General features: G+C 50.6%; 1 protein-coding gene and 1 long non-coding RNA gene across 2 annotated transcripts; one reads left to right on the plus strand and one right to left on the minus strand.

The window, feature by feature from the left end:
- Nucleotides 1-14,722: 14,722 nt before the first annotated feature.
- On the minus strand, nt 14,723-15,930 carry LOC135186444 (uncharacterized). Its single transcript, XR_010306868.1, has 2 exons — nt 15,709-15,930; nt 14,723-15,018 (listed from the first exon to the last, which is right to left on the minus strand). It is a non-coding gene; the product is annotated as an uncharacterized LOC135186444 (long non-coding RNA).
- On the plus strand, nt 15,669-16,591 carry MIXL1 (Mix paired-like homeobox). Its single transcript, XM_064164072.1, has 2 exons — nt 15,669-15,977; nt 16,057-16,591. The coding sequence occupies exons 1-2, from the start codon at nt 15,669-15,671 to the stop codon at nt 16,492-16,494; spliced, it is 747 nt and encodes a 248-aa protein (XP_064020142.1). The 3' UTR covers nt 16,495-16,591.
- The last annotated feature ends 3,619 nt before the right edge of the window (nt 16,592-20,210 follow it).

Genomic DNA, 20,210 nt, shown 5'->3' on the forward strand with positions numbered 1-20,210 from the left:
AGACCTCCAGGGAGTGGGGAAGAAATGCTGCCAAGGAGAAGGTTTAAATCCCTCGAGTAGTATGTGTTAAGAAGGAGAGCTGGGTCAAATGCAAAAAGAAAGGGGAAGGAATCAAGGGGACTAAAAGATAATGGAGATAGAGATGCAAGCACCAATAAAAGGAGAGAATGACCTTTAGACAAGGCAGGAGTGGATTAGACTAAGGAGGTGACAAGGGTGTGCCCTTGACAAACAGGGCCAGAGTCAAATAGACAAACAGTGCTCCCAGAAAGAAAAGCAGAGCAGCTGAGCTTGAATACAAAGAGGGAAGTCTTGTTCTCCTATCAAACAGGGATGAGAACAAGAGGTGCTCTGGAAGTCCTGGGAGAGAGCTGCCTGAGCTGGACACCCCTGAGTGGGGATGGCTGGTCCCAGGTGGAAAGCAGGGACACACCACTTAGTGTTTGCAGCCAGGAGGGTGGTATGGGACAGCTCATCTGTGATGGCTGAAGCAGGAGGATGGGATAGTGGGGGAGGAAGATGCAGATACTTTCCTCTGCAAATGTGTGGAGGTTTTGTGTGAGTCAGACAGCAGAAAATTGTTCTGTGGGCTTAGAGAAATCAGGATAACCCACAGGAATAACGCCTATGGGTTCACCGTCCCTGGGGGTCTTCAAGAAAAGCCTGGCTGAGGCACTTAGTGCCATGGTCTGGTTGATTGGTTAGGGCTGGGTGCTAGGTTGGACTGGATGATCTTGGAGGTCTCTTCCAACCTGGTTGATTCTATGATTCTATGATTCTAATACATGGTGGCTTAGTTATTTCCTTTTTCTTCCATGTGATTTTAAATAGAAAGAAAACCAAACCAACAAAGCAAAAAGAATCCCTTCACCAAATGGCATAGGAACCACTCTGCTCCCCAGCTACGATCACCTGAAACTCAATGAGCAGCTGCAAATCCCCAACTCCTCTTCCAGACTGCACAGAGGCCTGAGCATCTTTGAAACTAAACACCCCAGGGGGAAAAAATGCTACAGCAAACCAAAATGGTTTTGTTGCCAACACAACCTCTCTTCTCTCAGGTGGCCAGCACCAGAACAAGAGGACACAGCCTCAGGCTGCGCCAGGGGAGATTTAGGCTGGAGGTGAGGAGAAAGTTCTTCCCTGAGAGAGTCATTGGACACTGGAATGGGCTGCCCGGGGAGGTGGTGGAGTCGCCGTCCCTGGAGCTGTTCAAGGCAGGACTGGACGTGGCACTTGGTGCCATGGTCTGGCCTTGAGCTCTGTGGTAAAGGGTTGGATTTGATGGTCTGTGAGGTCTCTTCCAACCTTGGTGATACTGTGATACATGAGAGACCAACAGCTCCTTGTCTCCAAAACTAACCAGAATGGAAAGCATGGCAAGGCTGAAGCCAAAGCACTGCCTTTGGCCTGTGCCTGAGCAGCAGGGAGAAAGCAAGCAGCTGCAGACATCTCCAATCAGTAGCATTCAGAGAGGGAAGATGTGGGGGTTGATAACCCCAGAGCAGCCAGGGGAGGAGAAAAATGGTGGAGCTGTGCTCAGACTGCAGCCTTACTGAGAAAGTTCTGTTTCTGTGTATTGCCTTCTCATTTTGAACCACTGGAACAAAACTTGCTCCACATTTGGGTCCTTTTCTCAATAGCCATGAGACAACCTTTAGCACATCCCCCCCAAAAAAAACAACCCAAATCAAACCAACAAAAAATACTCCCCCCCAAAAAAACACAAACAACAAACCCAACAAAAAACACCTCCCCAAAAAAACCAACAACCCCAACAAAAAACACCCCCCAAAACAACAACAACCCCAACAAAAAACACCCCCCCAAAAAAACCACAAACCCAACGAAAAAACACCCCCAAAAAAAACCCCCAACAAACCCAACAAAAAGCACCCCCACAAAAAAAACCCCAAACCCAACAAAAAACACCCCCCCAAAAAAGAACCCCAACAAAAAACACCCCTAAAAAACCCCCAACAAGCCCCCCAAAAAAACAAACAAAAAAAAACCCCCAACAGACCAACAAAAAACACCCCCCAAAAAAACCCAAACCCAACAAAAAACACCCCCCCAAAAAAAAAAAACAACAGACCCAACAAAAAACACCCAAAAAAAATCCAACAACAAACCCAACAAAAAACACCCCCCAAAAAAACCAAACTCAACAAAAAAAAACCAAAAAACCCCAACAAAAAACACCCCCCCAAAAAAACCCCCAACAAACCCAACAAAAACCACCCCCCCAAAAAAACACAAACCCAACAAAAAACACCCCCCAAAAAAACCCCAACAAACCCAACAAAAAACACCACCCCCAAAAAAACACAAACCCAACAAAAACCACCCCCCCAAAAAAACCCCAACAAACCCAACAAAAAACACCACCCCCAAAAAAACCCCAACAAACCCAACAAAAAACACCCCCCCAAAAACCCCAACAAAAACAGCCCCCCAAAAAAACCCCAAAAAGCCCAACAAAAAACACTCCCTCAAAAACCCCAAAACCCAACAAAAAATACCCCCCCCAAAAAAACCAAGCCCCACAAAAACCACCCCCCCAAAAAAACTAACAAAAACCACCCCCCAAAAAACCTAACAAAAAACACCCCCCCAAAAAACCTAACAAAAAACACCCCCCCAAAAAAACTAACAAAAAACACCCCCCCAAAAAAAACCACAAAAAACACCCCCCAAAAAAACTAACAAAAAACACCCCCCCCAAAAAACTAACAAAAAACACCCCCCCAAAAAAAACCACAAAAAACACCCCCCCAAAAAACCTAACAAAAAACACCCCCCCAAAAAACCTAACAAAAAACACCCCCCCAAAAAACTAACAAAAAACACCCCCCCAAAAAAACCACAAAAAACACCCCCCCAAAAAACCTAACAAAAAACACCCCCCCAAAAAACCTAACAAAAAACACCCCCCCCAAAAAACTAACAAAAAACACCCCCCCAAAAAAAACCACAAAAAACACCCCCCCAAAAAACCTAACAAAAAACACACCCCCAAAAAACCTAACAAAAAACACCCCCCCAAAAAAACCTAACAAAAAACACCCCCCAAAAAAAACCTAACAAAAAACACCCCCCCAAAAAACCTAACAAAAAACACCCCCCCCAAAAAAAAACCAAAAAACACCCCCAAAAAACCTAACAAATAACACCCCCCAAAAAAAACCTAACAAAAAACACCCCCCCAAAAAACCTAACAAAAAACACCCCCCAAAAAAACTAACAAATAACACCCCCCAAAAAAACTAACAAATAACACCCCCCAAAAAAACTAACAAAAAACACCCACCAAAAAAAAACTAACAAAAAATACCCCCCAAAAAAAACCTAACAAAAAACACCCCCCAAAAACCTAACAAAAAACACCCCCAAAAAACCTAACAAAAAACACCCCCTCAAAAAAAAACTAACAAAAAACACACCCCCCAAAAAAACTAACAAAAAACACCCCCCCAAAAAACCTAACAAAAAACACCCCCCCAAAAAACCTAACAAAAAACACCCCCCCCAAAAAACCTAACAAAAAACACCCCCCCAAAAAACCTAACAAAAAACACCCCCCCCAAAACCTAACAAAAAACACCCCCCCAAAAAACCTAACAAAAAACACCCCCCCCAAAACCTAACAAAAAACACCCCCCCCAAAAACCTAACAAAAAACACCCCCCCAAAAAACCTAACAAATAACACCCCCCCCAAAACCTAACAAAAAACACCCCCCCAAAAAACCTAACTTAAAACACCCCCCCAAAAAACCTAACAAAAAACACCCCCCAAAAAAAAACTAACAAAAAACACCCCCCCAAAAAAACAACAACAAACCCAACAAAAAACACCCCCCGAAGAAAACCCAAGCAACCAAATCAAACCCAACCAGAGCAGAGGAAATAGGCTCATCAAAGTCTGTTCATTTCAGGAGCTCAGGCACTCAGCCACACGAAGCAAACAGAGACTCTCTGGACTGGCATTTGCCAAGCCAGAGCATCACAGAGTTGTGTTCACAGGCTCGCAGGATGTTAGGGGTTGGAAGGGACCCAAGGAGATCATCCAGTCCAACCCCCCTGCCAGAGCAGGACAATCCTATCTAACACAGAGCACACAGGAACACATCCAGACAGGCCTGGAAAGACTCCAGAGCAGGAGACTCCACAACCTCTCTGGGCAGCCTGTGCCAGTGCTCTGGGACCCTTCCAGGAAAGAAGTTCCCCCTTGTGTTGAGGCAGAACCTCCTGTGCTGCAACTTGCACCTATTGCTCCTTGTCCTATCCCAGGGAGCAGTGAGCAGAGCCTGTCCCCCCTCTCCTGGCAGCCCTCAGGTACTTAGAAACATTTATCCAATCCCCTCTCAGTCTTCTCTCCTCCAGACTAAGCAGCCCCAGGGCCCTCAGCCTCTCCTCATAAGGAAGCCCTCCAGTCCCCTAATCATCCCCCTAGCCCTCCACTGGACCCTCTCCAGCAGATCCCTGTCCCTCTTCAACTGGGGAGCCCAAAACTGAACTCAGTATTCAAGATGAGGTCTCAGCAGGGCAGAGCAGAGGGGGAGCAGAACCTCCCTTGATCTGCTGGACACATCCTCCTAATACACCCCAGGATCCCATTGGCCTTCTTGGCCACAAGGGCACATTGCTGTGCCATGGGGAACTTGTTAGCCACCAGCACCCCCAGCTCCCTCCACTGAACCCTCTCCAGCAGACCCCTGTCCCTCTTCAACTGGGGAGCCCAAAACTGAACACAGTCCTTTGGTTATTTTACTTTTGGTTGGAAAAGACCTTTAAAATCCACAAGTCCAACTGTTAACCCAGAACTGCCAAATCACCACTCAACTCTATCCCTCAACACTACACCTACACATGTTTTGAGTCCCTCCAGGGATGTCCATCACTTCCCTGGACATCCCACTACAGAGCTGGACAATCCTTCTGGGGAAGAAATACTTCCTATTACCCCATTAAACTTTCCCTGGTGCAACTCAGAGTTGTTTCCTCTCAAGGTAGAAGGAAGACCTCACCAAGCACAGGGGATGAGGAGGAGGATAAAGGTTTAGGAGCCTGCCAAAAAGCTGTACAAAACAATGCTCTAACCCTGCTTGCTGAGGCTAAGAAGCTTGACAAAGGAAGTGAGGGGACTGCGGGAAGCTTTTTGTTCTGTTACTCAGTTCTTATCTTCTTTGTTTGTTGACTACTTTTTTTCCCTCCTCTCATCTGCAGTGTTTCCCCCCCCCCCCCCGCCTTGCCTTGTAGAATGAATTAATTAAACATCAGTTGGAGCTCTGATAACTCAGTAATTTCACATACAAACCCAGCTGCATCCACAGGAGTTAGGAAATTCTTGAAGGAAAATATGTCCCAGAATGAGAGATGATCTTGTTCAGAGCCCGTGTCTAAGCAAAGCAACGTGATGAGCTCTGCTCAATAGAGTCCTCAGGTTCTCTTGCTACAAAAGGGACATTGAGATGCTTGAGCGTGTCCAGAGAAGGGCGATGAGGCTGGGGAGAGGCCTTGAGCACAGCCCTACGAGGAGAGGCTGAGGGAGCTGGGATTGGTTAGCCTGGAGAAGAGGAGGCTCAGGGGAGACCTTATTGCTGTCTACAACTACCTGAGGGGAGGTTGTGGCCAGGAGGAGGTTGCTCTCTTCTCTCAGGTGGCCAGCACCAGAACGAGAGGACACAGCCTCAGGCTGTGCCAGGGGAGATTTAGGCTGGAGGTGAGGAGAAAGTTCTTCCCTGAGAGAGTCATTGGACACTGGAATGGGCTGCCCGGGGAGGTGGTGGAGTCGCCGTCCCTGGGGCACTTCAAGGCAAGGTTGGACGTGGCACTTGGTGCCATGGTCTAGCCTTGAGCTCTGTGGTAAAGGATTGGACTTGATGATCTGTGAGGTCTCTTCCAACCCTGATGATACTGTGACACTGTGAAAATTGCAGAGGGCACAGAGACAAATTGCAACAAGGAATTGTTTAAGCCTGGGGCTTGCAGTCTCTGTGGGACTGCTCACTCACTGCAGAAGCAACAGTCAGAGCCAGGCACACACATCCTGCTTGTTCTTGGGGGGTCTCAAAACTCAAAGGCATGGTGAGGTTCAACAGTGCCTAAATTCAATTCTAAATCCCCTGCCCTTCCAACCAGTCCCTCCTGCCTGCAGGTACCTTCCTCCCTATTGCCCTTTCCTTTCCCTTTGCCCATCCCCACTGATTGCTGTTATCTCCCTCTCACTCCCAAATCCTTGATCTTCCTTCTCCCTCCGACGGTAGGGAGCCAGCTGCGGCCACCAGACATAGCTGCTCATGCCCCTTTGCTCTGTCTGGGTCCGCTCTGAACCTTAGCATCACCCCCCCAGATCTGTTCCTGTTGAGATTTAGCAAATGCAGCCCCTTGATCTTTTCATATGCATTTGCCATGCTCTTGCTCCTCCCCCATGGCTGCTTTCTTCAAGGCTTTCTGTGTGTCTGAGGCTCTTATCAACTCCTCCAAACAGAATACACGGATGGCACCACCAGGTCTTGAAGTCACGTCTCACACCTCTCAGGAAATCGCTTACCCCACCAGGTCACATCCCCCTCCTAAGCACAGGGCTAAAGTCACAAGACACTATGAGTTCCTCGTCAGCGCAAACAAAGAGAGAGAGCAGTTTCATTTTCAAAGGACAGTAGATGATGCATGTGTGGCTGTGATCAGATCCCAGCTGAGCAGGCAGGCATCTTTCAGCAAGAGCACAAATGCCTGCCGCAACACCTTGATTTGAACCCCACGGAGGAGCTGCACCCAGAGCTGCTGGGCACGGCTGGCCCTTCGCTCTGTGAGCTGCAATAACTGGGCTGCACCAGAGATTGGTGTCACCCGGTTCTGACAGCTCCAGTGCCATGGACTCCATCACATCTTCTTCACCTGCTGTTACAACAGCCCTGAGAGGGCTCAGCTTGGTCTCCTGGTCACCAGTCAGGATGCTGTGGATGCAGCACCATGGATCACACCATACAACAGTGACAGCGCTGCTTTCCTGCTCACTCACCAGCTCCAGAGCCCAGGTGCCTGCTGCCAATCAAGACAGTTTGAAGGCAGCTTGGAGAGTGGCCAAATCACACTTCTGACCTCCTAGATCCACCTCACAGGTGGAGGTGAGCCTTAGGGTCAGGGACTAAACCAGCCATTTCAGCCTTACGAATGCTGAAGCAGATGCACAGAAGTTATCAGTTTGCCTGGGACCACATAAGAAACCAGAGATGGAGTTGGGAATGCAGTGGTGGCATCCTCAGCCTGTGGTGCTTTGCAAACAGGTCACCACAGTGTTCACACCCACCATGGGCATGAGTGTGCCAGGAGAAAGAGCCCTCTGCAATCAAAGGCACTTTCTGGGCTGACAAACTCCCTCTTCTCTGCAGAGTGCTGGTCTCCATCTTTAGGGACCTGGGACCCCCCTACCAACAGTGACCTCCTCAGCAGCCTACTGGGGCTCTGGCAAGGAGAAGCTCTCAGGGACACAGATGGACACCCAAGATGGACAAGAGGCTCAAGTCTCTGAAGAATACTCTTCATGACATCTGCAGACTACACCAAAGCGAGGACTACATGCAGCCCACCTTCTCAAGCTCTTTGTTATAGCTGTGAGGTCTAGGAACACAAACACTGCACAATGGCAACTTAAAATGAACAACAAGATCTTGGAGCCCTACCTAAAAGCTTGGCTGTGCCTCAGTGCACAGATCTTGGTGTGTGTACCAGGACAGCATGCAAAGGCTGTAAAGGGACCTCAAGGATCATCCAGCTCCAAGCCCCTGTCATAGGCAGGGACACCTCCCACTAGAGCAGGTTGCTCAAGGCCTCATCCAACCTGGCCTTGAACGCCTCCAGGGAGGAAGCAGCCACAGCCTCCCTGGGCAACCTGTGCCAGTGTCTCACCACCCTCACTGCAAAGAACTTCCTCCTAACATCCAGCCTAAATCTCCCCTCTGCCAGTTCAAACCCATTCCCCCTCGTCCTGTCATTACCAGACCTTGTCAATAGTCCCTCCCCAGCCTTCCTGTAGCCTCCTTCAGATACTGGAAGGCCACTCTAAGGTCTCCTCAAATCCTTCTCTTCTCCAGACTGAAGAGCCCAAACTCTCTCAGCCTGTCCTCATGGCAGAGCTGCTGCAGCCCTCTGAGCATCTTCATGGCCTCCTCTGGACTGGCTCCAACAGTTCCATGTCCTTCTTGTGTTGGGGGCTACAGAACTGCACACAGGACTCCAGGTGGGGTCTGAGGAGAGCAGAGTAAAGGGGCAGAATCCCCTCCCTTTGCTTTGTCATGGTGACAACATTCTGGAGGAAAATTAAGCATTCATCTAAAGATTTCCTCTTAGGCAGGATGAAAAAAACCTCAAAACTTAGCATGCATTAATGATTCTTGCTGTCAGGGCCCTGCTAGAGCAGCTGGAAATTATAGAGCATTTTCATGAGAGCAGAAGCTCTGCAGCAAATGTAGTTATGGATGCAACCATGAAAATGTCTCTGATCTACAATTAATTTTATCTGTGAGCTAGTTACAGAGGCACTGCTTTTTCCACAAGGCTTAAAAACTTAAGATAAGTCTTAACAGCAAAAGGGTGGCTTTATTTTTCCTTAAAGTTTCTCTAAGTCAACAAAATCAGGTTTGGAACAAGACTGTCCAGGGAAGTAGTGGAGTCACCATCCCTGAAGGTGCTCAAGAAACATGTGGGCATGACACTTTGAGACATGGTTTAATGGCCATGGTGGTCTTAATTGGACTAAATGATGTTGGAGGTCTCTTCCAGCCAACACAATTCTATGATTCTATGACTGACATTGCAGATTCTGTGATTCTATGATTGCAGATTCTATGATTCTGTGACTGACACTGCAGATGACACCAAGCTAGGAGCAGGTGTTGATCTGTTGGAGGGTAGGAGAGCCCTGCAGAGGGACCTGGACAGGCTGCATGGGTGGGCAGAGGCCAATGGGATGAGACTGAACAAGGCCAAGTGCAGGGTTCTGCACTTTGGCCACAACAACCCCAAGCAGCACTACAGGCTGGGGACAGAGTGGCTGAGAGCAGCCAGGAAGAAAGCGACCTCGAGGTGCTGGTAGAGAGGAGCTGAAGATGAGCCAGCAGTGTGCCCAGGTGGGCAGCAGAGCCAATGGCATCCTGGCCTGCATCAGGAGCAGTGTGGCCAGCAGGACAAGGGAGGTTATTCTACCCCTGTGCTCAGCACTGCTCAGGCCACACCTTGAGTGCTGTGTCCAGTTCTGGGCTCCTCAATTCAAGAGAGATGTTGAGGTGCTGGAAGGTGTCCAGAGAAGGGCAGCAAGGCTGGGGAGGGGCCTGGAACACAAAGCCTGTGAGGAGAGGCTGAGGGAGCTGGGGGTGTGCAGCCTGCACAAGAGGAGGCTCAGGGCACAGCTCATTGCTGTCTACAACTACCTGAAGGGAGGATGTAGCCAGGTGGGGCTGGGCTCTTCTCTCAGGCAAGCAGTTACAGAAGAAGGGGACACAGTCTCAAGTTGTGGCAGGGCAGGTCTAGGCTGGATGTGAGGAGGAAGTTGTTGGCAGAGAGAGTGATTGGCATTGGAATGGGCTGCCCAGGGAGGTGGTGGAGTCACTGTCCCTGGAGGTGTTCAAGCAAAGACTGGCTGAGGCACTTAGTGCCATGGTCTGGTTGACTGGCTAGGGCTGGGTGCTAGGTTGGCCTGGATGAGCTTGGAGGTCTCTTCCAACCTGGTTGATTCTGTGATTCTATGACTGTTTCCTTTTTGGCCAGTCTCCTAATACAAGCTTTTGAACCTGTTGGTCAGCTTCAGTTAAAGAGATTTCAATTTCTACATCAGCTAAGCCAAGTCTTAGCAAGTTTAGTTAGGGTGAGAAGAGACCACTAGACCTGCAGGACCTAAAAGCTTCAATCTGAGGGTTCAGACACTGGAGAATGCAAGTTAAAGACAGCCACCAAAAAGGAAAAATACTAATAAGCTTTACTGGAATGAAAAGATGCAGCATGAGAGCTGTCTCTGTGTAGAGCCCTAGAAGGAACAAAGGGATGTTGACAAGCCAGGGCAGCTTGAGTGCAAGAGGCTGTTACTAAGCCCTGCTTGTCAAACCCCCTCGTGCCTCGTCTCCGCCAGGACTGAGCAGCAGAACTGCTTATGTGTGTTACTCATCTGAAGGGCTGCGTTTGTTTTGGCAGCAAAGACACTACTGAACGTCACACTGCTGCCTACTCTCCCAGTGCCTTCTGCCATTCTTCTCCAGCTCCAGCTCCTCAACTCATGTAAGGCTTAATCTGCACCTTTCAGAGGTGACTTCGTGGCCCTCAACAGCCTAGGCGAACCTCCCTGACTTGCTACATAAAGATCAGAGAAGCCAACAGCAAACCCTGCACAGAGTACATCCTCTCCTCCAAAATCTCAGTGTTTCAGGGCCTGTTTTATCTTTGCTGGATGCTTGAAGCTGGCAGCAGTGACAGAGAATCACAGAATAAAAGGGCTTCTCTGGACACAGTAAGATCACGAAGTCCAACCTAACTACCAAGGCTGGTGCTAAACCATGTCCCTCATCACCAATCTCTGCATCTTTTAAACACCCCCAGGGATTATGGTTCAACCACCTCGCTGGGGAAGCTATTCTGGTGTTTGAAAACCCTCTCAGTGAAGAAATCTCCTCTGATATCTAACCTAAACCTGCCCTGGTGCAAGTTAAGGCCATTTTCTCTCGCCCACAAGCTTAAAACCATGTTTTCATTTCAGGTACAGGGCACACTTCCAATTGTGAGAGTTCCTTTGGCACAGGTACTTTAGGGCAGAGGTCCACTCAGGTAGGCAGGAATTTGTCTCTTGACAAATGCAAGGAAGATCAATGGAATCCAGCTTTTGAAGCAAGCTGTATCTTTGTTATCTACACAAATTAGTCTTCCCTTAGAGACAGCAATTTCATAGAATCAGGCAGGGTTGGAAGGGACCACAAGGATCAACCAGTTCCAACCCCCCTGCCATGGGCAGGGACACCCTACCCTAGAGCAGGCTGCCCACAGCCCCATCCAGCCTGGCCTTAAACACCTCCAGGGACAGAGCCTCAACCACCTCCCTGGGCAACCCATTCCAGCCTCTCACCACTCTCATGCTCAACAACTTCCTCCTCACCTCCAGCCTCAACCTACCCATCTCCAGCTTTGCTCCATTCCCCCCAGTCCTGGCACTCCCTGAGGGCCTGAAAAGTCCCTCCCCAACTCTTTTGTAGGTCCCCGTCAGATCCTGGAAGGCCACAAGAAGGTCACCTGGGAGCCTCCTCTTCTCCAGACTGCACAGCCCCAACTCTTTCAGTCTGTGCTCACAGCAGAGCTGCTGCAGCCCTCTGAGCATCCCAGTGGCCCTTCTCTGGACACACTGCAGCACATCCACATCCTTCCTGTAATGGGGGCTCCAGAACTGGATGCAGTACTCCAGCTGGGGTCTCAGCAGAGCAGAGTAGAGGAGGAGAATCAGCTCTATCCATCCTAACTTCAAAAAGCACACCACTTCTGGACTTAAGTTATAGTTTCAGTGTCTTGAGGGAAGAAGTCAATGTGTCATCATTCCCCTCCCCCTCCACCCAGGGGCTTAAAGAGAAGACAAATGAAAAAAGAAAATGGAATAAAAAGTCTGAACGTTTTCCTAAACTCTTCCAATCCTTACCTAGATAAATGTCCATGCAGACAGTGGCACCTACAAGGCATTGGACACCTCTTTCTCAGACTGCACAGGGCACAGGAGAAGTTCTTGTTGGAGAAAGGAAACTGATGAATTTAGACACCGTGGATTTTTTCTTACTGCAGTGGCAGTGCCTCACAGGCATTGATTGCTTCCAGCACATTGGTGGGATGACACTGTGGGAGCTGCAGAGAGGTGTGCCAGCACTAGGAGGGGAGAAGACTGGCAGAAACAGGCAAAGAATTGCCCTTTGTGCTATCCCACTTGCCTAGGAGGCAAAACCCTCCTACTCTGATCTCCTCCTAACAGCAAGCTCCCTTACTATTAGAGCAGCACTCCTCTTACCTTTCTTTAATCTTAGATTCTTTCCAAACTAAGTCAACAGAGAAAGGTGGCCACCATAATCCCACAGAGAAGATTACCAGGTGATGCTTTGAGCAATGGGAAAGGGAAAAATGCTACTCCCAGGCTCTGGTTCTGCCCCAAAATTGTTCTGGTTTCACGTTCAGCACATGCCACTGGTGCGCAGAAAGTGATTCATCATAAGATGTATCAAAGACGTTGAAATGTTGGAGTGGCTCCAGAGGAGGTCCACTAAGATGATCAGAGGGCTGGAGCAACTGCCCTGTGAGGACAGGCAGAGAGAGTTGGGGGTGTTCAGCCTGAAGAAGAGTCCAAGGAGACTTTATAGTGGCCTTCAAGATCTGAAGGGGGCCTACAAGAAAGCTGCGGAGGGACTTTTGACAAGGGCTTGTGGTGATAGAATGAGGGGGAATGGTTTTAAGATGGAAGAGGGGAGATTTAGACTGGATTCTTGGAAGAAATTCTTCCCAGTGAGAGTGATGAGACACTGGAACCAGTTGCCCAGGAAGCTTGTTGAAGGATGGAGAAGGCCTGGAGCAACCCTGTCTAGTGGAAAGTGTCACTGCCCATGGTCAGTGGTTGGAACTAGATGATCTTTAAGGTCCCTTTTCCAACCCAAACCACTCTATGATTCCATTACCAACGTGATGGTATTAGCCAGCCACGCCAGAAAAAGAGACTAAGGAAGAGTGTTAAAGGAAAGAGAGATCAGCACCAAAGGCTGCAGCCACCCAGTGTAGCCTGGCCTGCCTACAGCTTCCTCAGCCTCTCATGGGTAAGTTGCAGAACACCTGCTAGAAAATTGCCTACGGGTGGGCAGTTTGGTCACTGACTACCCCATGCCCCTCTCTGAGCCTGTAGGTGCAGTTCTGGGCTGCATTTGTGGTTCTGACCATTTTGCCCAGATGACTCAAGAGCTGCAAAACCCAGGCCAGCTGTTCCCTCCTGCAGATCTCGGGGTCAAACTGTGCTCCTGGAGAAGATCTACTGCAAGGAAGTTTAGTGTGCAGGAGTTATTTTTCTCCCAGTATAACAAAGTGGTCTTTTTTAACACGGTCTGTAAGGGGTGTACTTCTGTATCTTAATGAAAGCTTTCAGGCCTGGGCAGTGTTTCCATTCATTTCCTCCCCAGCAGCAGCTTGCTACCTACTGTTAGAAGGCAGCTATTGGAACACCTCCGATACTCTAAAAGCACAAGGGAACCCAGGTGGCTTTTGGCCCAGAGGATGTTGCAGCAGCCTGAGATCAAAGAGTCAGCCCATTTCCAGATTTATGAGTTGGGAATAGGTCTGTTAGCTCCCAGTACTCACTCTTTCCTGAGTACATATTCAATATACATTGATAAAGTAGTCACCTTAATGGGAAGTCTGACACCAAACCCACCGTGTTCCTGGGCAGCCTGTCCTAGCTCAGCATTAGATCCAAGTGGTGGCAGTCCACGTATCACTCCCAGGTGGGATGTCCTCATGTTCCTTGATCTGGCAGTCCCTCTTGCTTGTATAGGTGTCCCAGGGACTACTGGTGACCCACAGGCAGGGAATCCTGGAACTGGGTTAAAAAAAACCCAACTTATTACTGCACAGATAACTTAATTTGGATTAGCTCCCTGATCACACTGCATGAACCCACCTACAACTTAACAACCCAGACAGCTAAAGGAAGGCAGCAGGATAGGGGTGAGCAGCAGGATAGGGGTGAGCAGCAGGGGGTCTGCAGTGCCAGCAGCTACCTGAGCTTGAACTGCTGCTGAAAGAAAAACACCAGTACCTGAAAAAGCTGCTTTCTGTGGCTGGCACACTTAATCCACCTCAGCCACACTCTGAAGTCAGTGTCTCTCTCATGGCTGGTGAAGGGCTTAGAGAACAAGTTTTAACCACGAGTGGCTGAGGGAACTGCAATGGTTTAGTCTGGAAGAAAAAGAGGCTAAGGAGAGACCTCACTGCTCTCTATATCTACCTGAAAGGAGTTTGGAGGGAGGTGAGAGCTGGTCTCTTCTCCCTAGTTATCAGGTGACAGAAATGGCCTGAAATTTTTCCTAATACACAATCTGAACCTCCCTTGACACAGTTTCTTTGCTGTGAGAGTGGTCAGGCAGCGGAACAGGCTGCTCAGAGAGGTGGTGGAGTCACCGTCCCTGGAGGTGTTCAAGAAACATCTGGACGTGGCACTGCAGGATGGGGTTTAATGGCCACGGTGGTCTTAGCTTGAAGGTTGGACTCAAGGACATTGTCGGTCTTTTCCAATCAAAGGTGTGATTCGAATCAGGAAGCTAAACGCTGCCACATCTCTATTCTGCGTTACACAGGAAAGAAATCCCTGCCTGTGTGTCTCAGCAAATGCCATTCGATATGAAAGAGTGAAATATTCATCCCATAAAAGCAGTGCAGAGTAATTTCAACTTTGGGGCCCTCTGTGACATCTGAATCTACAGAGACCCCGCAGAGCTGTCTGTGCTTTCAGAGTCACCACTGACCTGTGCTCCTTCGCATCCTCATGCCCTCTGGTTACCTTGCTAATGGAGAGCACTGGACAAGCCTCATGTTTCTGACCACTGCCTGCGGGCTAGAGGCCACGACTCAAAGGACAAACGGCCTGAAAACTTCATTAGCAAAAGGACTTGGATGGCTGCAAGTGTAGAAGTACAAAGCTAAGAAGGCTTTAAGAACAAAACTTTCCAAGATAGGTTTTAATGATCAGAATATCATTCTTTCAGGGGAAGCAGAACAAGAGAAGGGCAGCTTGTTTTTACAGCATCTTGCTGACAGCCAGGCACAGTCTGTTTGGAGTTGATGGATAAGGTCTTAGTGTGAGCCTCTCTCCAGCTGGGAAATGGTTACTAGAAGTGCTAGGGCTGCGGGAGCAGGAGTATGTGGGCATTAGCAAGTAGGTGGAAGAGGTGATGATGCTGGCCTCTCTCTCTGCCAGGTCCTGAGCTGCTGGGGCTCCCCAGGTGCATTGGACTTGCATCTTGAAAAGAAGAGAGATGTTTTTGCGGCAGCAGGCACAGCAGGAGGCATACACCCAGCCGCACAGCTGGCAGAGTACTGCAGGCAGAGCAGCCACAGAAAGAGAACTTTTGTTTGCTTGCAGTCTCACACTACGGGAGACCTCTGCTTGCCAAAGCCAGCAGCTGCTGGGAAGCGCTCGCCTCCGCACCAGCAGCCGGAGAGAGCAAACTCCACAAGCACAGCAGCCCAGGTGCTCTACCAGAAATCGCTCTGCTGAGGAACTGGGCCCTGTCCAGCCTGACAGCTTCCCAACACCAAGCAGTTTTGCCCACAGAAGGCAGCTACAACCCTTGTTCTGCTCTGGTTTCGGGCAGGGTATCGGGGACCGCAAGTCACATCCACCTCTCAGGCAGGCGTGGGGCTGCGCTGCCCCGGCCGGGCCGCGGCTCCTGAGCCAAGCAGGGCAGGGCAGGGCAGGCCCCGTCCAGGCGGGCACCCACCAGCAGGCATGGGGTGCGCGGCCAGGCGGCTCGGCAGGGTGCCCGCACCTCCGCGCCCACCTTCCCCACGGGGCCGTGCCGCCCCCCTCCGAACCCCCGCCCCTGCCGAGCCCCCTCCTCGGCTATAAAGGTCGGCGGGAGGGCCCCGGCCCCTTCCTCGACCGCTGCCATGGCTGCGCTGCGCTTCGGGGAGCCCCAGGCGGACTCACCCGCCTTCCCCCCAGCCAGGTGGGCGGCAGGCGGCGGCCCCAGCCCGACCTCGCCTGCCCTCAGGCCGCTCCCCGCGGCGAATCTGGCCGGGGGAGCCGCGGCCCCAGCGGAGGGGTCGCCGGCGGCTTCACAGCGTCGGAAGCGGACCAGCTTCACGGCGGCGCAACTGGAGACGCTGGAGCTGGTCTTCCAGGACACCATGTACCCCGACATCTACCTGCGGGAGAAGCTGGCTGATGCCACGCAGATCCCCGAGTCCCGCATCCAGGTGAGGGACGCCGGCCGCACCGTGCCCCGCCGCCCCGGACCGCCGCCCCCCGCCCTCACTGCCGCCCTCTCTCCCCCAGGTCTGGTTCCAGAACCGGCGCGCCAAGTCTCGCCGCCAGCGGGCACCGCCTCGGCCCGGCCCCGCTGAGCCACCTCCGCCGCCGTCGGGGTTCCCGCGGCCGCCCCGCTTCGCCGCCCTGCGGCCCCCGCATCGGCCCCGCTACGCCCTCTCCGGCGTGGCCCAGATCGTCCAGATCAAGGAAGAGAGCTCAGCTCCCTACGAGTGGCCGCCGGCCGCCGCTTTCCCCTCGGCCCCGGGCTGCGAGGGCTTCCCACCCAGCCAGCCCGGCGGCGGCGAAGCCACTTCGTTCGCGGCGCCCCCGGCGCCCTCCTACCCGCCGGCCCGCGCCTTCTGCGGGCAGTACTCGCCCGTCTCGGACGCCGAGGACACCAGCGGCTACTCGGAGTCCGGCTCGGAGTGGGAGGAGAACGCTCTCGGCGCCTTCCGAGCCCTCTGAGCGCAGATGTCGGCGGGGGGGTTTCAAACTGTATCACCCCCACCTTGATGCCACAGCCTGCCCTGCCGGAGCTACTGCTGCAGGTACTGCTCGGGCGGGGAGCAGGCACCCTTTGCCCTACCTCAGCCCTGCTCTGGCACTGTTGCACTTTATCGGCTAGGAACTGATTTTGCCTATTTATTTAAGATAGAAACAGGTGAGCTCCATGAGCCGAGGGCATCTCTTTATACTGGCTCTAAAGATTTCCTTGAGCACATTTTGTTTGTATTTCTATTTAACCTTCAAGCCAAAAAGCTAACCAGATCCACTGTAGTTCGGGAGTGAGGGCTGGGCTTGGAAAAGCAGAAGAGTGGGATGATCTGTTGGGATTTTTTTTACTAAAAATGGAATAAATAAAGGTATACATTTTTACTTTACTTGTTTGTGTATCTGTGCCAGGGGCAGGGCTTCTTACCTTGGCCAGTGTTGAGTAGAGAATGGAGATGGTAGATATCCATCTGCACGTTCTTCCTAGGTCCTGGAGAGCCACGGCTTTGGTTCAGGTGTAAGAGGCTGAAGGACAGATTGCAGAAACCACCTTAACTGTGCCTGTCGGTATTTGCTTCAGACCTGCTCTAAACAAGCATCCCATCCCTGAACAAAACTGGGAAATTATTACAAGTTCCCTCCCCCCCAGAAAAATCACAGAAGACAGCAACTTAGAAAGGACCTTCTGAAGTCATCTTGTCCAACATCCCTGCAATGAGCAGTGACACCTCCAAGTAGACCAGGCTGCTCGGAGCCTCCAGGTTGATCCTAAATGTCTCCAGGGATGAGGCCAATTTATGGCCACAGTAATACAAACCCCAAAGCCTCACATAATTGTATAGCTCAGAAAAAAGCCTAGACTCTGACTCCTAAGCAAAGATGCAACTACAGAGAAGGAAGAGTACTTGTGAGCACTGTGAAGGCACTTCACTTTGGAGTTTGAAAAGCAGGGGCAGATCAGAAGCTGTTCAGAGGACCACTAGTGGGCTGAATGGCTCTGTCCCCTCCCTGCCTCCTTATGGGTAGGGACACCTTCCACTAGTCCAGGCTGCTCAAGGCCTAGCCCAGCCTGGTTCTGAACACCTGCAGGGAAGGGGCCATCCATGACTTCCCTGGGCAAACTGTTCCAGTGCCTCACCACTCTCACTGTAAAGAATTTCTTCCTAACATCCAGTCTAAATATGCCTGTCCTGAGCTTCGCTCCATTCCCCTTGTCCTATCACTACAGCCCTTGTAAAAAGTCCCTCCCCAGCTTTCTTGCAGGCTTCCTTCAGATACTGAGAGGCTGCTACAAGATCTCCCCAGAGCCTTTTCCAGGCTGAACAGCCCTAATTCTCACAGCCTATCCGCACAGGGGAGGTGCTCCAGTTGTTTGATCATCTCCATGACCTCCTCTGGACCCACTACAATTCCATGTTCTTTTTGTGTTGGGGGCCCCAGAAGCAGACACAGTACTCCAGGTGAGGTCCCATGAGAGCAGAGTAGAGAGGGAGAATCACCTCACTTGCCCTGTTGGTCACACTTCGTTTGACACAGCTCAGCCTCCTGGGCTGCTGGCAACCATTGCTGGCTCATGTCGAGTTTTTTCATCAACCAACACCCCTAAGTCCTTCTCCTTAGACTGCTCTCAAGCCACTCCTCACTCAGCCTGCATTTGTGCTTGGGACTGTCCTGACCCAGATGTCACTTTGCACATGGCCTTGTTGAACTTCATCAGATTGGTTTTGGCTCACCTCTGAAGACTGTCCAAGTCCCTCTCGGATGGGGTCTCTTCCATCTGGCATGTCAAACGAACCGCACAGCTTGGTGTCATCCAGGAATTTGCTGAGGGTGTCCTCCACTCCACTGTCCGTGTCACTGACAAAGATGTTAAACAACACTGGTGCCAGTACTGACCCCTGAGGGGCAGCCCTTGTCACTGGTCTCCATTTAGACATGAAGATAATGGATGCTACTCTCCAAGTGTAGCCATCCAGCCAGTTCCTTACACAGTGAATAGTCTGCCCCTCGAGTCCATGCTTTTCCAGTTTAGTCACCAGGATGCCATGTGGGATGGTGTCAAACACTTAACACAAGTTCAAATAGATGATATCAGTTGCTAATTTAGTTAATTTGTAGTATTTTCAGGCTAAGGCAAATTCTTCCTGCCTAGTACTAGAGCCTTGTAGAGCACCTGAATGCCACGAGACTGATAGTTTGGAAGCAGAGAGAAAGTCACCAGAAATCCCTGCATCAGGAATCGTGTCCCACTGAATAAGGTTACCTACACGCAAAATCCCTGTGTCAACCCATAACATACCTGTGTGTGGAAGATCTGGGACAGCTGAACCACAAGCTTGCAAGGTGAAATGGCACAGCAGGACTGCTGATGCATATTCTCCTTCTGAAAAACAGAGCTGTCATTGAAAAAAGCAACAAAACTCAAAACCAAAAGCACCAAGATCAGATGCCATCTGCTCCAAGTGGACTCAGGTGCCTAAGGAGCTCTTTTAATAGGGACTGAGAAGACCCTGGAAGAGAAGTACTTGCAGGAGACAGAAAAGGACACAATCGTTAGTAGGGGGCACAGGGTGAAGTCAAGTTTACTGTAAGAAATCAAATTAATCTGTCCTACTTCTGCAGAGTGGCTGAGAGCAGCCAGGAAGAAAGGGACCTGGGGGTACTGGTAGAGAGTAAGCTGAAGATGAGGCAGCAGTGCCCAGGTGGCCAAGAGAGCCAATGGCATCCTGGCCTGCATCAGGAGCAGTGTGGCCAGCAGGACAAGGGAGGTTCTTCTGCCCCTGTACTCAGCACTGCTCAGGCCACACCTTGAGTGCTGTGTCCAGTTCTGGGCTCCTCAATTCAAGAGAGATGTTGAGGTGCTGGAAGGTGTTGAGAGAAGGGCAACAAAGCTGGGGAGGGGCCTGGAACACAAATCCTATGAGGAGAGGCTGAGGGAGCTGGGGGTGTGCAGCCTGCAGAAGAGGAGGCTCAGGGCAGACCTCATTGCTGTCTGCAACTACCTGAAGGGAGGCTGGAGTCCCACTCAGGGACTTGTAGAGAGCAATGAGATCTCCCTTCAGCTTCCACTTCTCCAGACTCAACAGTCTGTTTCCTCAGCCATTCCTCATCAATACTTATTCTCCAAGCCTTTCAACAGCTTTGTTGCTCTTCTCTGAACACTGTAGCAACTCAGATGTCACTACAGGAAAGATACTGACATTCCAATATCTGAAGCAGGCCTACAAGAAAGCCAGGAAGGGACTTTTGACAAGGGCTCGTAGCGATAGGATGAGAGGAAATGGATTGAAGCTTAAGGAGCATAGATTTAGACTGGATATTAGAAGGAAATTCTTCACAGTGAGGGTGGTGAGACACTGGGATAGGTTGCCCTACCTATCTAAATCTAGCTGAGAGAGTCTAAACTCAGTGTACAATATAAGCTGTTAGGAGTTTTCTGTTCTAGGTACCATTGGCATCCAATGAAAGAGACTATGAGAGAATCTACAGTACATGAGCACAAACCCAGCATCACCTGGGAGTCCCTGTTCTCGTCTCATCTGTGAGGAGACAAACTGTTCTGAGCTTTTGCATCACCTACAGCTGAGATAGCTGGAGTGAAGTGTGAACTGAACTTGCAATATCCATTCCTGTCAATACTGTTTTAGATTAAGCAGAAGAGTTCTCAGCAATACTCTGAGTGTAATAGA

Source organism: Pogoniulus pusillus, chromosome 25 (assembly GCF_015220805.1).
Source record: "Pogoniulus pusillus isolate bPogPus1 chromosome 25, bPogPus1.pri, whole genome shotgun sequence".
NCBI classification, from domain to species: domain Eukaryota; kingdom Metazoa; phylum Chordata; class Aves; order Piciformes; family Lybiidae; genus Pogoniulus; species Pogoniulus pusillus.

What these genes read in the sequence shown, in the direction of transcription:
- MIXL1 (XM_064164072.1), top strand. Translation starts at nt 15,669, where the DNA reads ATGGCTGCGCTGCGCTTCGGGGAGCCCCAGGCGGACTCACCCGCCTTC. An exon ending in TCCCCGAGTCCCGCATCCAG is followed by an intron (nt 15,978 to 16,056) that starts GTGAGGGACGCC and finishes TCTCTCCCCCAG; the next exon opens with GTCTGGTTCCAGAACCGGCG.